The sequence below is a fragment of the Sinocyclocheilus rhinocerous genome, unplaced genomic scaffold (genome assembly GCF_001515625.1).
Source record: "Sinocyclocheilus rhinocerous isolate Xijiao unplaced genomic scaffold, SAMN03320098_v1.1 scaffold2017, whole genome shotgun sequence".
Classification (NCBI taxonomy): domain Eukaryota; kingdom Metazoa; phylum Chordata; class Actinopteri; order Cypriniformes; family Cyprinidae; genus Sinocyclocheilus; species Sinocyclocheilus rhinocerous.
The window spans coordinates 341377-357621 of record NW_015655609.1 but is presented as its reverse complement, the minus strand read 5'-3'; the positions used below and the strand labels follow the sequence as shown (position 1 = coordinate 357621).

Here is a 16245-nt window from a genome sequence, read left to right as displayed (position 1 = left end):
ACTTAGAATGGGAGATGGATTGGTTTGTGAAAGCGAAGAGAAAAGCCATAGATGAAGTCGCACGGACCCAGGCAGGTGCTGGTCATTTAAAAGCTAAATGCAGAAAATATGACGAGGCATATCTTGCTCTCGGCTTCACTCACCGTGTCTATACCGGACGCTACAGTTGACGCGTCGCGCCGCAACAGCTCTACATTGGACGCGACAAAGCGACCGTTGCAAACCATTTTAACTTTGTGTCGGTACGGTCATACGTCATAAATAGAACAAGGCATCAGTTTAATGTTGGGTTTTGTCGCGCCGCGCCGCATCCAGTGTACACAGCGTCACTGATTAATGGTTTCTGCTGTATTTTGCCGCTCGCGTCCGGTGTAGACACGGTGTTTAATGTTGTTGGTGAGGAGGAAAGCCTGTGTGTGTCCTATGCCTTTGCGGACAGCATGAAACCCACAAAAAATACATAAATAACAGAGAGAGAATAATAATAATAATAAGTTATTCTCTCTATGCTATTTTTCAATGTTTCAAGTGATGCAGGTGTATTTTCCCTGTAGGTTTTTTTAATTAAGTAAGATTTTTTTTTTATAGGTTTAAAGGGGGGCTTGACCAAATAAGTTTGAGAACCACTGGTCTAAAGTTAACAGACAGTGTTTAAAAAGTGCAGTGCACATGTTTACATATGTTTATTACAGTGACTTTGAATTACCTGAAGTAGTGTGGTAAAGCAACAGATTTGTTTTTATATTTCTGCAGTCTACTTTAGTTTGTGTGATTTGTTACTGACTTTCATATTAATGTTTACACCAGGCTTATTTAAACATAATTATTACATGCTTACAAGGTTGGAAGTTCAACAAATCAGTCAATGTACTGTGATTGTAGTTGTTAAATAAAAATGACATTCGTATCAATTCATGCATCACCTAATTTCATTGTAACATATAGGCCTGGCCTACAGAAAAGAACATTTATGTTTAATCTATCTAATATTGTGTTGGTCACACTATACAATGATTTATAGCTTGTCTTTGTTGAATAATACAGAACATAAAGAGCTTTAAAAAAATAATTGCATATTAAATCGCAATCGCAATATTGGTAAAAAAAAATCGCAATTAGATTATTTTCCAAAATCGTTCAGCCCTAGAGCACGTGCAGTGATAGCATAGATCTCTGCAGCACCAACAGTCAGTCCTTGCTCACACCACTTTTGAAGTCTAGAGTAGACTGAAAAAGACTTGTTCTGTGTAAGCATTCCTGTTGTGGGACAAGACACTTGCAGAGGCCTCAGCGGTGGGAAATAGTGTTGCAGCCTGTGGTAATATTCCAGCAACAGACATGGACGGAAATATAGAAATGTGCTCATTTTTCTAACTGTGTATATTTAAATAGAACTTTTATTGGTACTGTTTATCAACACTAAAATACTTATTATGGATAAGCATATTATCTTTCTTTTGCTCAGAATGCGTACTTCTTACTACAGCATGACAAAATATGTGTCAGAAATGTCTAGTACATACATACTGTGCAGATGGAAGGGTTTTTGGTTTGATTTAACACAATAAGTGTTGACACCTTAACCTACAGTGTCCACCAAGGCTGATATGGTTAATCTTTAAAGTGCCCCTATTATGCCATTCCCAATATTGCCTTTCATGCCGTGTGTAATGTTGCTGTATGTGAATGTAAACGATCAGCAAAGTTGTAAAGCCGAAAGTGCACGATAAATAAAGTTATTGTCTCCCAAAATAAATAATCTACTCAACAGCCTAAACGAGTCGTTAGTAATTCGAATCCCACTTCCGTGACGGCTACACGTCACGGGGTAACACATTTGCATAATTTCCGCCTATGTTCTACGTTGGCCAGCAGCGAACAACTTGACCCCGCCCACAAACACGTCATTTTACTGACGACTGCTTCTCTAATCTCGAGGAGTTCAAAAATAAATCTCGGGGAGTTCAACGCGGGATTCACTAAATGCTTGCTCTTGAAAGATGGCTCAGTACCTTGTTTATTTGGACCAGCTGCTCCACTGAATCACAAGTATGATAAATAACAGATGTTTATATTTTCTATCGAGCGTTCAAAATACGGAACTATGGCATTGGGCGTATCGTTTCCGACACGTGCTGTACGCGGTAGACCAATCACAACAGACTGGACCATCTAACCAATCAGAGCAGAGTAGGCTCACGGAAAGGAGGGTGTTAGAGAGACTGAATCTTAGAACTGCTTTGAACAAATCATTTGAGAATCACTGGAAAATGAGGTGATATTAAATGCATATTTTGAGAAAACAAAAGCATTTTTTGACCTTGCATGCGTGTAATCCTATTGTAGGAGACTCCCAAAACAATATTAGGAACCTTAAAAATAGCATAATAGGGGCACTTTAAATAGACTCTTCTCAGCCTTGAAGGTAGAGTTGTTTCAATTTTTGAAATATTTTGTAACTACACATTTCAGTTGAGAAATTTTTGAGTGCTTTCACACCTGGCCCGTTGTTTCGGAACCTGGCGCGTTTCTCCCCTTAGCTCGGTTCGTTTGGGCATATGTGAACACGGCAATCGCGCTCGGATCCGCGCCAAAACAATCAGTCCGAGATCGCCTGAACGAGGTGGTCTCCGCTCGATTGAAAACGAACTCTGGAGCGGTTCGGTTGTAGTGAGAAAGCAATCCGATCTAACGGACCAACGAACCAGGCTCTATCCAGTGGTGGAAAGAGTACTGAAAAAATATACTAAAGTATGCGATGACCTACAGCCAATGAGAGACCAAGATACAGGGCAGAGGGAAGTTCGGAGAGGAGTTATAGACCAGAATATCAGTATTTTAATAGATATATGAATAATTATATCATACAGAAACAAGCACAAACATTTGCTTGCCCAGCCACAACATCAGCGAAATCAGCTCATAGACAATTTGCGGGCTATATATATATTTTTTAAATAATTTCAGTCTCGCTCGAGAACTCCGGTCTGACGCACGCGGAGAGAACAGTTTACTCGCACGTGACTTGTATTAACAAATTTGGTCCGTTTAGAAACATTGCCATGTAAAAGCGAACCGCACCAAGAATAAAAAGCAACATTGTAATAATTTTAATCCCTGTTTTGGAACAAAGCAATCGATCTACAGGTGTGAAAGCACCCTAAACATTTGCACTGCAAATGCAGCTGCAAGGTTTGTGCTTTGTTGTTGTAATGAATACGTTTTCTCATACTGACTGAGTGTGAGAAAGAATTCTGTAATCACTCCAGTCCATTTGCAGGTTTTTTCTGTTCACATTTAAAAGATTTCCATCATTTTTCTCAATAGCAAAATTATGGAAATGTTAAATCATAAGAAGTTATTAAAAGAAAATTGTGTGATAAAAATTCATTATGACAAAGTTAAAATAACTTTTTATTGCTTTTTGCCATAGCTATGACTTATGTCATAATCATGACTTTTAGTATCTCATAATTTAGACTTTTTATGTCATAATTTAAACTTTTATATCATAATTATGACTGTTATCTCATAATTTTGACTTAAAATGGGATAATTTCAACTTTTTAACCTCATTATGTCATAATTTAAAAAAACATTGTAATATTATAAAAATCTGGGCACAAGATAAAAAAAAACTGTAATTTCTGTATAATTGTGACTGTGATGCATTAGTATGAATAGAAATGTCTTTTAAAGTGACAAAATTAATCATTAGTGATTCTCACACTTGCGATCACCTGTTGCGTTCGTCTGTTGTTAATTTTCAGTAGATATTTTATATTTTTGTCTTTCTAATGATATATCAAAAAAGCAGTCTTCTTTCATTCTGAATACTATTATTCTATTAGCCCTCTATTTAACATTGTCAGTACTTACATTATGGGCTGGTAATGTTTAACTTGACAGATCAGTCTTGGAGATGATGCATTATCCTAGTTCATAGTTCATCCTTATGAAGTGAATGATACTACTGTATATTCACGTCCTCTGTTCTTGAGATGAGAGTGTGAGTGCAGATGGTGGTCTCAGCTGGGAGAGCCTCTGCCAACGTCACTCCCCCTCTTCACTAAATACCAGCCTACGTCAACCAGCGGAGCTTAACTCAGGAAGGGGGTTCTCCAGAACACCATCATTCTGGAGAGCTGGGGTATTATCCACCACCTGATGGCCATGCATGGGATTCTTTGATGGATGAATAGTTAAGAATAGCAGCATGCTACCATACTGCTCTATGAGCCTGCAGTATACAGTTTTCTGTATGCACTGAATACTCAGATTATCTACTACATACATTTTCCAATATGTGCAGTACAGAACAGAACGTACTGCCCGGAATACTGTATCCTACAATGCAATGCACTCAGCTTGACCTTTCATTCTGAAAATAATATTTTAGTTATGATTTTTTTTTTAAATTTTATCATGTCATCAGATTGCCAAGAGTTAATATTTTTTAACACAAAATTGGATGTACAACGTTAAATAACTGGCTTTATTTCTAAAATGACAACTGGATGCCACTTGATAAATTGGATATGCATGTAATTTGGTCATGTGTGACAAAATTGTTCCAAACTGCTGTTTGAAATGTTTATGATTGAGTAATGGTACTTATTAATTAATTAAAAACATAGTATTGTGCAGTATACAGTTTGTTCATATGAATGTATGAAAGCAAGCATTATGTTTAATCTCATTTAAATGGACACTATAAACATTAATGAAACAGAAAGATGATAACAGGTGCACCCACATATCACTTATATCCTCTTGCATATAATTATATATTAATGCAGTACATTATTGCAGTGGTTTATTGCAACAAATGAGTGCAGTCCAGGTGTTTGCTCCCATAACTACACACTTAGCATTATAAGATGCAAGAAAGAGTAAAGTAGACAAAGTGAGACTCCGGTAGCCTATTTTGGCGAATGACAGAGCATTAATATCTCTGAGATAATTCCAGGTGTGTGTGGTGTGTTTGATTGTGTATATGTGACTAGTATGTAGACAGAATCCTCAAAGATATAGAAGCAGTTCCTGAGCTGAAAATAAACACACACTCAGAGTCTTCAGCTCCTGACTCATCAAGTCTCCCACAGGAATAAATAGTGAATAGACCCTTAATGAAGTTCTCCTCTCATTGAGCCGTCTATCAGCTCTCTCTCTTTCTCAGCCATTACTCCCCAGGATCTCTCAGCTCACATACACAACTTATGTCTGACGTCCATGAACGTGACTCAGTGCCCATGAGTCATTCTAAAAGCAGGGATGAAAAGAGAAGGAGAAAAAGTTGTGGTTGCATAGAGGCAGAGGCAGATGTTGAAAAGCTTAAACAGGAGCCGGAGGCAATGTTGGAGGCAGTTTAGGGCAGCTCACACAAGAAGGCAGTCTCTGGAGAGACAGACATGGTGACATTGTCTTAGGCCTGTTTCACACATACTGTGAGTAGCACATATTCATTTTGGCATCTTAATAGTTTACAGCATTCACACTTAGAAGTTTCTCAGACATGATTCTGAAAGTAGAGTTCTTGTATTATATTGGCCATCTGGCACATGCTGAACTCAGCAGAAAACACGTTGTAATGCACAGTTAACCCTATGTTTTGAAAAAAATAGGCTTTTTGAAGCAACATGCTGTTCTTACCTATTATTTGGGGAAAAAAATTCTGTTCAGTAAAGCCGGGCATACACAGTGCGTTTTTTGCTGTCGTACAAGCTTGTACGCAATTTTTTTCCCATCGGGAGAAATCGCGTGGATATCATTGCTGCTCGTATGGTCGTGGCTCGCATCATGTGAGAGGTATTTACGAGCCGAACTGAGTGCCTCACGAGCTCCTGATCATGTCTCGTATCGATATTATAAGAGAGAGAGAGAGAGAGCAGTTTTATTTAAATGTACTACATAGAGGTTACACAGTTATTATACAATTATACAGTGCACAGTTATAGGTTACACAGTTATTATACGCTGCCCTTCTCTCAACTCAGTTCAATGCATGTCATTACATCAGGGGACTTCATGCAATTGCTTCGTAATTCGGCAAGTCGTAAAATCGTGTCGTATATCACTGTGTCCGTACGATTTTCAGATAAAATCACTCGTGACATGTGCGTGGACATATGATCCTCCGACCATCAGAATTCGCACCGTGTATGGCCGGCTTAAATCTGGCAGAATCCAGATGATTTAAACAGTTCATAGCCACAGTTTTGGGTTTGAATGAAGTTCAGTGTAGTTTAATTTATCTTTGGTCCCGTTCCTCAAGTAAATTTGTAAACATAATCAGGTTTTTAATAATTCTTCCAAGGGCTGCATAATTAATCATATTTTAACCGTGGTCACGATTTCTGCTTCTTGATTAAGCATAATCGCCTGCAATATAATTATCAGTTTAATGATTATCGTGTAGCCCTAATACTTCTGATAACCAGTTTATTCTTTATGGCCGTTATTAAATAAAGTAGTGTGTGTTAATAGGTCAGGAAACAGAAAAGTGAAAGTGATAACATATTCAGTACACGTAGCAAGGTGTATATATGTATATGTATATATATATATATATATATATACACCTTGCTACATGTACTGCGTTAGGCTAACCGAGACTTGTCATTTGCACTTATATATTGTTGCTCTTTTGTTAGTTTTGACTGCTTTTATTGTCCTCATTTGTAAGTCGCTTTGGATAAAAGCGTCTGCTAAATGACTAAATAAAAATAAATTAAATTAAATTTAAAAAAAATACAAATATTGTCATGTGAAACCTGAGGTTTGGAATTTCAGTTCACATCATTAAATATCTGCTCTCAGTGCCAATAGGCTGCCACATTTGTAGTTAATGGAGAAAAGGGAAGTTATTGCTTCAGCTCTGAGTGGTGGTCCCTTCTTTTTCTCCACCCCCCTGCAATGTGGCCCTTCCCCCTAACCCCCTCTCCCTCTGCAGTGTACGTGTGTGGCATTTTGAGCACACTGGCGGCAGCAGGTGGAGATGACATCATCTGCACTGCAGCAGACTGCAGCACTGTGTCTGAACAAAGACATGTCAATGCTGCTGCTAACTGGTGCTGCCACACGGCCTCTCTCTTGGCATCTTTAGTCTCTAGGTAGCTTACTTTCCTTCTGTCTCTCTTTCTCTCTCTCTGGCATGGTATCTGGATAAAGTTTTAATGCTGAGTGCAGGCAGGCTGAAGCCCACTGATTCAATAAGTCATAGTTTAAATGAAAAATAATAATGCAAGTCCTCACCCACCAAGGTTTATTAATGGTAGTTGTTAAGGCTTTGAGGTGGTTTAAGAGATTTGAACAAATCCTTAACCTCAAGTATTAAACTTTGGAAAATAACATGTCCTGCAGATTTTTTTGCTGCAAAGTTGAATGAAAGCTTTACAGACATTGTAACCACCCAGCAATGCATTTGGGGTCGGTTAGATTTTTTATGCCTCTTATGCTCACCCTAGCAACCATTCAGTACAACACCCTGGCAACCATCCAGAGCACCCAGGAGTCATGGTGGCAAGTTTTGCATGGGCTCTTTTGACCTGGATCAATACAAAACACCAACACCCTGGAAACTATTTAGCAGTGTGCTAAAATCACATAGGACACCTTAGAAACCACATAGCAGCACCTTGGCAACAACCCACAATGCCCTAGCTTCATGATGATGCATTTTTACACAGGTAAGCACCACTAACATTTTCTTATACATTTCTTAACACTGGTTGACAGGTGTGTGAACCAGTGTTTCATTTTCATTTTCGTTTAGGTTTTAGTCATTTTTTTTCATGCGCTTTTGTCATTTTTATTCGTTTTTGTTATATATATATATATACACACACACACACACACACACACATATATATACATATTTCTATTTAGCTTTAAGCAACATTTCTCATTTTTTTAAGTTTTAACGTTTTTTATCTAATATGTATGTTTTATTTTATTTCAGCTTTTTTACATTTAGTTAAATACAACAGCAGCACATGTATGAACAGACTCAGTGTTCACGTGGTGCTTGAGTTTAATGTTCAATATAATACTCCATGACCTGTCACTGTCAATGAATGACTGGTGTCCTTTCGGCAGCCAGACTCTTACTGAGTTGTCAAACAGTGTCAATTTATGTACATGACCTCTGAACGCCACTCCTGACATTTTCACCAGGCAACCAAACAATATGTACCTGCTTTGTGACGTTCATGGCCCTCTGGATTAAACAAATATATGTTTTTAGTGCAAAAGACACAAATGTTGGTTACACAGGCAATTCAGATTTTATTTTTACCTTCTTGCACTTTTGCCATCTCTCAATGTGCCTTTCTGTTCATCAATAAACTGACACTGGAGCAAACCACAGCCCAGCATGCCCCTGTCGCTTGGTTACCGTGCAGCAGCAGGTTGCCACAGAAACAGGCTTATCAGTGCGAGGCACATACAGTTGTGAGTACTGGTGCTATAGTTCACCTGTGCTGGTCCCAGTACTTTACTCCTGTATCTCTGATTGACAAATCACATGGCCATATGTTTAGTGTCAAAAGCCCAGTCATGGAGCCAGCTTGATATTTCTGGCTCTGTCAGGATTGGGTTACAAAGTAATTTTATAAGCATTTAACTCATCCTGCACCCTAGCAACCATTCAGAACACCATAGCGACCATATAGCAATGCCCTGGGCACCCTTGCATCATGGTAATGAGTTTTGCACTGGCAAAACATTTTCAAATCTAGTTATGAAATACAAATGCAAAATAATTTACTGTATGTCTATGTTCACTGCTGTGTTTCTAAAGCTGAATGTGTTGATGTGCCTCATTACTGAGTCCATTAATTTATAATAATAACTGCAGTTACAGAAATGGTGATTGATAACATCAGACTCTGGTTCTTGATTGGATACCATAAGGGTAATGACTGAGTTTAATTAAACATCCAGTATAGAATTTTGCTTGGGGATGTGAGCTAAACCAAAGAAGAATTTATTTCAGACTTCAGTGAGATAAAGTGTAATTTAAATCAACTGTTTTCTTTTAATTGTACATTTAGTAGCTAATTTGCATCCTTGAGTGTTAAACTAAAGTTGGAACCCAAGTTTTGTGAACTACTGTGGTTAAACTGATATTAATGTTCATCTGCAGATAACCAGTTCAGAATGTCCATCCTGGAGCGGCTGGAACAGATGGAGCGCAGGATGGCTGAGATGGCTGGTCAGCAGCAGCAGGGCAGCGGAGGAACAGCAGGGACTGGAGGGGGAGGTGGAGACGGAGGCGCCAACAGCCAGTCTCAGGTATAGCAGCACATCAGTAATTGTTATGTATGAGATTAGAATGTATTTTAAAACAGCAACACAAATGCTCAGTCATATTTTAAAGTCTTTCCGTTATAGTACTCAAATTCAATTTTTTAAAATGCAAATAATTCCTGTAATGGCAAAGCTGACTTTTCATATTGCTATTATTATAAATTTTGCAAACAGTTTTTGCTGTAATCTTTAATGAAAGAAATCTTTCAGAAACCTTCAGAAATCATAAAAAGCATAGTTATCTAAAACCTAAATGTAATTTGGATTTAAAATAAACAATATTAAAATTCAGTTGCTTCACCTGGCTGAAAAGGTTTGCATTTTTATCAACATGGCGTTTATTAACATTGCTTTTGTGAGTCAGTTAAACAAATTCATTCACTAGTTGTATATCGCTGCAGCTTTTCTACTCATAATTATAGCTTTCAGTTTGAGCCATAAAAACTATTACAGAAAGCAGTGGATTGTGACAGTTCATTGAGTTTGTGAAGATGTCAGGCCCTCCATTTTCTTCTGCAGTGTATCTCGGGACAAGCAGGAAGCTCTTTTGAGAGTCGTGTGGTGGTTGTTTGTGAGAAAATGATGAACAGGGCCTGCTGGGCCAAATCCAAACATCTGATCCACTCCAAGACCTTTCGGGGCATGACCTTGCTACACCTTGCTGCAGGCCAAGGCTACGCCACCCTCATTCAGACTCTTATCAAATGGCGGTGAGTTAAGAGCACTTAGATCTGTCTACATCTATGTGTAAATATGTTTTAGTTGATTTGGTGTTATTTCCCCTGTCACTGTGCTAAGCATGAGAAATGGCATTTGTTGTCTTATCCAGCACGAAGCATGCAGACAGCATTGATCTGGAACTTGAGGTGGACCCTCTCAACGTGGATCACTTCTCTTGTACTCCACTGGTGTGTTCCTCAAGCAATTTTAATTGAACTTAGTAAATCTTAGTAAAAAATTTTTGCTTTTCCCACACCCATTTTTCTCTGCTTCATTGTTGTAGATGTGGGCTTGTGCATTGGGTCACCTAGAAGCAGCTGTGGTCTTGTACAAGTGGGACCAGAGAGCACTGGCCATCCCAGACTCTCTAGGGCGCCTGCCCCTCTTCATCGCCCGCTCCCGTGGCCACACCAAGCTGGCAGAGTGTCTGGAGCAGCTCCAAAGGGAGGAACAGCAGCAGCAGCAGACCCCGTCCTCCTTACCCCCAACCTCTAGCATGTCTTTCTCTCCCAATCCTGACATCCCCACCTCTAACAGCTGGATGGTGAGCTGGGGCAGCGACAGTATGGTGGCCCCCAGCGGGCAGAACACTGGTACAGCCACCACTACTACAACCCCTTGCACCAACCAGAACCCTGGTGAGAACCTCTAAAGTAGTTAGCTACTCTGCAAGCTGCTAACAAAAAGTTGCCAAATGCATGCAAGCTATTTAAAGGGATAGTTCACCCAAAAATGAAAATTCTGTCATAATTTACTTACCCTAGTTGTTCCAAACCTGTATGAATTTCTTTCTTCTGTTGAGCACAAAAGAAGATATTTTGAAGAATGTTGGTAACCAAACAGTTGACGGCACCCAATGACATCCATAGTATGGGGGGAAAAAATACTGTGGAAGACAATGGCTACCGTCAACTCTGCTGTGAATTAAATGCCTTTACTGATTAATATTGAGGAGGTTGACAACATTAAACTTTAACAGATAAATTTACACTAAGTTCAACAAAAAAAAGTTATATATCGGAAACAAAAACATTACTGAACGGCAGCATTTAACCAAACAATTTGCTATAGAAAAGATGAGAAATTCCAGGGACATCTGCACTCATCTTTTTGCACTAGTTCATTTACACATCTGAATGAACTAATTCACTAAAATGAATCAGACTTTCCAGCACTTCATATGAGACAGATAGGGGGCATTTTAGGAGAGCTCACTAAGATCTCCTTCCTGAGTTGTTATGATCAGTGTGTTCCTTTTGTGTTAATATTGAAAGCTGTTCTGTGAAAGAGTTGGTTAGGCTTGCTTCAGACTGGCTAGTGCGAGGATCTGATTTATGAACATCCTGTTGTCTTGGGCCCCTGTGGAATTCGGCTTCTCATGTTTCAACCATGTTTTGACCAAATCTTAGATTGTCTGATTCGGTCTGATATCCTACATTGCTTTACTAAAAAGATTATAGCAGATTTGCACGCTTAATGTAATAACTTATTACATTTGCTTCAGTGAGCAGTACTTGCTGCACAATCTAATTCCAACTGTCTTATTTTTTTAGATTATCACTTATAGCACCTCAGAGACAGAGCAAATGTAATGGAAATATCATATCCATCCTCTCCTCTGAGTGCAACTCACTCTATCTTTCTCTTTTGTGCCTAGATTTGAGAAGACCAAGATCAGAGCCATCTAGCTACTACAGCAACGAGTGCCAGCGGGACCTCCCCCTCGCCAAAAAACACAAGCCCAACCCCGAGTTTGTGCAAGGACAGATGGATAAGCCCATGTCTGTTTCCTTGAACATGGAGCAGCAGACACATAAACTGTCAACCAGCCCTAAGGCCCTTCCTTCCACCCCATCCAGCCCGGATAAGAGCGTCTCTGAGGAGGGTTTGGGGACAGTGGGCATCCCGCAAGCCAAGATGGCCTCTTACCGTGGAGGCCATAAATGGGGCACTAGAGAAGTGCTCAGGAAGAGTGGCATCAGCGGCATAGGGAAGGAGAATTTGGCCAGCCGGTTGCGACAGCGTGGCGAACCCCTCAGCATGCTGGGAATGGTGGAGAGAGAGATGGTAGACACTGAGATACTTTCTTACAAGGAGGATCTAGAGAACCAGGACTGCCTCTCGCACATGGAGGACCTGCAGGTGAGAGAAATGCACATAAACAAACGCACACGGTGCCCTAAATGGCACCCGCTCACAGTCAGCCAACCTCATTTACACCTGTACTGAATGATACATTTGTCAGTAAATAGACTCTGCAAACAAACACAGCTACAAGCGTAGAAAGGCCAAGGGAAATATAGAGCACCATCCGTCCTGCTGACATGTGAAATCAGTGCTAGAGCGGCGGCCGCGGCCCCACTCTCTGCCGAGACCTTCGTCACCACATAATACACTTCTTCCATTGATTTGCTCCCATCGCCAGGAGTTAGTCCAGCCCCATTCATCTCTGTCACTCTATGGGGATAGAGGGGCTGTAGCAGCGTGTTCCTCCAAAGTAAACATCCTGGCGCTCGATTGATCTGATGGGTTAGCGAGTATGTGTGTGCATTTTGTCACAACAGAAAGTCTGTGCTTGTGCAACGCTGAATGCATGTGTTTGTGAGCCTCGCAGGCGAATATGATGAGCCTGGCAGAGCACATCATTGAGGCCACTCCGGAGCGTATCAAGCGGGAACATTTTCCAACCGTGGAGTCTGTTCCTCTGGACAACAGTGGGCTCACCAACACCATGTGCTGGCTAGCCAGTTACCTGGGAGACGTGGAACACCTGCCCAGCATCATCCACTTGAGGTTAGTGGACATCATTACTTTAATATACATATGTACTGGTATGCAGCGACCAGAGTGGAAAATTAACTTTTATGCCCACCAGCCACAGTGGTTGGTGAATGCGGAATTTACTAGCTACTCTTTTGTCAATTCAAAAATATATTTTGAAAAAAGTATTTTCAATATTCAAAAAATATTAGTATTTTTCAATTCAAAACTTTTTTTCAATTCAAAAATATAAAACAGCTCACTATGTATGTGAAAGGTCTGTGAATAAATGCATGAAGCATTAATATTGTTAAGCATTAACCAAAAAGTGAACTAAGTGAATGATGTAGATGTAGTTCTAACTCTTTTTTGAAAATTCTAAAAAAAAAAAATTGTAAAAACCTTTTAAAGAATTAATGGCAGAGTGAGAACATAACAAAAAATACTTAAATTATAAATATATACAAATATTTTAATCTTTTGAACTTTCTGTTAATTAAAGAGCACTGAAAAATGTATCACGGTTTTCACAAAAATATTAAGCAGTGCAGTTAATGTTTTCAGCAATGTTCATATGTTTTCAGCATTGATAATAATAACAACTGTTTATTGAGCTCCAAATCAGCATATTAGAATCTTTAGATATTTCTGAAGATCATGTGACACTTAAGAATGTAGTAATGACTGCTGAAAATTCAGGAATAAATTACATTTTAAAATATAATAAAATAGAAAACAATTATTTAAATTCTGTTTTTACTCTTGATGTTTTGTTTGCCTGTTTGTTTTTGTTTTTTGTTTTTTTATCAAAAAAAATTATAATAATCAGCCCTGGTGAGCATAAGAGACTTCTTTCAAAAACATAAAAAATCCTTCCAGGCCTCAAACTTTTGAACAGTAGTGTATATATATGATTTTTGCAACATATGACATATTTTTCTCTAAATAATAATCCTATTAATCCTACCTACGAACATTCAGCTACATTTTGAACATCAAAAATCTGTCTTTGAACAGCAGCCAAAAATGTTTGTAATTGCAAAAATGTCAAAGTAAAGTGAACCTGCTGTTTTTAATTTCCCACCCTGGCGATGATGTGTTTAAGGAAAAACAAAATGTATGTCTAGACCCTGCTAACTCCGTGTATGTATGTATGTATGTATGTGTGTGTTTTGTTTCTTTGAGCAGTCCCATATACAGTGAACCCCTGACCCCTCCCTCCAACCCTAGCCTGAGCCCGGGTAACTCGCCCATGCGTGAGGGCCCATTTGAGAAGCCGACCTTGCCTGCTCCATCCGAGTGGAGTGAGTTTCTCCGAGCCTCCAACAGCAAAGTGGAGAGAGAGCTAGCCCAGCTCACACTGTCCGACCCCGAGCAGAGGGAGCTGTACGAAGCTGCACGGCTGGTGCAGACCGCTTTCCGCAAGTACAAGGTACAGGCCAGGGGCTCGGGTGCCATGCGCTTGTGTTGATGTGTGAATAGAGACAGGATGTAAACGTCTATGCACAGGTATTGGTAGGAACGAACACGGGACATCCTCTGTCTCCTTCCTGCTTTGTCCTTCCTTATGAGTTCATAAACACACAGGCACAGAGTAGTCAGTCCCCACAGCTTCAGCATGGGTAAGGTGGCTTAACCAGCGCATGGCCTGGCTTATTATAAGGAGCGATTGCTGTCTCCTGTGGCTGCTTGAAATGAGTTCCCACAAAGATTCACCAGCTGGCCAAACTGACGCTTGTGCTCAGAGGTGTCTGCTCTATCAGCACCAGATGCAGCCAAGCGAGAAGGGTGTCTTTTCTCTATCACTTTCATTCTCCTGTAAGGTGTGAACAGCCTAGTGGGCGTCTCCCAAATGTTGCCCACTCCTCAGACTTACCCATTTCCCTCTCTTCCTGCAGGGACGCCCACTGCGCGAGCAACAGGAAGTAGCCACCGCTGTCATTCAGCGCTGTTACAGGAAATACAAGCAGGTAATCCTTTAAGATGCTCTGACATTGCTTTTCCAACCTTTGCTGGATGTCTGGTTAATACGTCAAGCTCCAGTAAATGCACTTGAGTCAATTATAAGGCCTGCTGTAGAGGGAATTGTTGTTTAAAAGCTCTTGGAGAGCTCTTAGTGCAAGGTCACACGGTTTTCCATTCATGACAAATCTATTTTTCCCCCTTGCAAGCTAACATGGATAGCCTTGAAGGTAATTTTTTTTTTTGTTTGATTGTTCATGCATTATTTAAAGCAGATTTTCTTTTGTCTGCACAAATATTAAAATTGATTTAATGGCAATGGCCACTTACACACTGTCATTCGCACATTTTGATGCAAGTAGTTGCAAGGGACGCTCCATATACTGTGAACTAAAGAGGATGATCTCGCTAGACCAGTGGTCACCAACGTGGTGCCCGTGGGCACCTGGTAGCCCGCATGGAGTCTCTGAGTCGCCCGCAAAGCATGTTCTATAAATAGCCTAAATTAGCGTCGGGCGATAAATGATATCATATCAAGATTATGATCAAATTTATGTTAATAATGATGATAAGCTCCGGACATTTTTACTCAAAATGGATTAATCTAACATCCTATCACACAACAGAAATAAATTTTACAGCAACCAGTCAGTGCATGTCGCTAATAAGTCTGCACGTTCTGTGTGTCTGTGTGAATGCGTGGAGTAGTTTCATCTGATACACAAACTCTAACACACGTGACTCGCGGTGTTTTCGAGATGGTCCTCACTGCAGAACACAAGATCCAGGGGGCGAGGTTGGATCCAGATCCAACTCCTCCCACCTTACATATACCTAAACCTACCCGTCTCCACCCCCTGATCACTAAACCCACCCATCTCCACCCCTAAACCTACCATTTCCACCCCCTAGATGTGGATCCATCCCTACCCCCTGGATCTTTGTTCTGCAGTGAGGGGCTACTGGTGTTTTCAGCGTCTGCATCTCAATATATGAGGACATGAACACATGCACTTCATCTTCAGAGCTGCTCTGAGAGTCACTTCACCAACTTTATGCAGTTTCATTTGAGAAAAAATACCATCAAATACACGCTGAAACTAAAAAGTCCTTCACGACAAACCGTCAAAATAAAAGTCCGGTTTAACTTGAAATTATATGACTGAATATATTACTACTGTATACTACAATGCAATTCTCAAAGTAATAATAATATTATTATTTTTTAAGGAATATCATGCAACCAACCATTTTTTATTATTATTAATTTATGCAGTTCTGTTGTGCAGCACCATGTCTGATAAAATAAAATTTTAAAAAATTAAAAAAAATGCAATGTTTTGGTGTTAATTGATTTTCATTTGATTACATTTTAAAAGATTGATTAAATTGTTAAAGTTTTATTAATTCATTTCACTAGACACCATTTTTTAATGATAAATTTGTACGGAATCATAAAACACGGAATCCATAAGAAATCAAATGGAAAACACA

At 39.6% G+C, this 16245-nt stretch overlaps 1 protein-coding gene across 4 annotated transcripts in view; it reads left to right on the top strand.

Moving 5' to 3' along the window:
- Positions 1-16245, top strand: part of LOC107718815 (calmodulin-binding transcription activator 1-like) — a 220160-nt gene that overhangs the window by 195043 nt on the left and 8872 nt on the right. For 2 of the 4 annotated variants that reach the window (XM_016526042.1, XM_016526041.1), the window contains exons 5-13: positions 9146-9294; positions 9829-10019; positions 10139-10217; positions 10313-10667; positions 11687-12171; positions 12644-12822; positions 13978-14221; positions 14688-14759; positions 14961-14981. In XM_016526042.1, the coding sequence (XP_016381528.1) occupies positions 9146-9294; positions 9829-10019; positions 10139-10217; positions 10313-10667; positions 11687-12171; positions 12644-12822; positions 13978-14221; positions 14688-14759; positions 14961-14981 (1775 nt within the window). The remainder of the gene's footprint in view (positions 1-9145; positions 9295-9828; positions 10020-10138; positions 10218-10312; positions 10668-11686; positions 12172-12643; positions 12823-13977; positions 14222-14687; positions 14760-14960; positions 14982-16245) is intronic. The other 2 variants (XM_016526044.1, XM_016526043.1) reach the window with 1 other exon arrangement.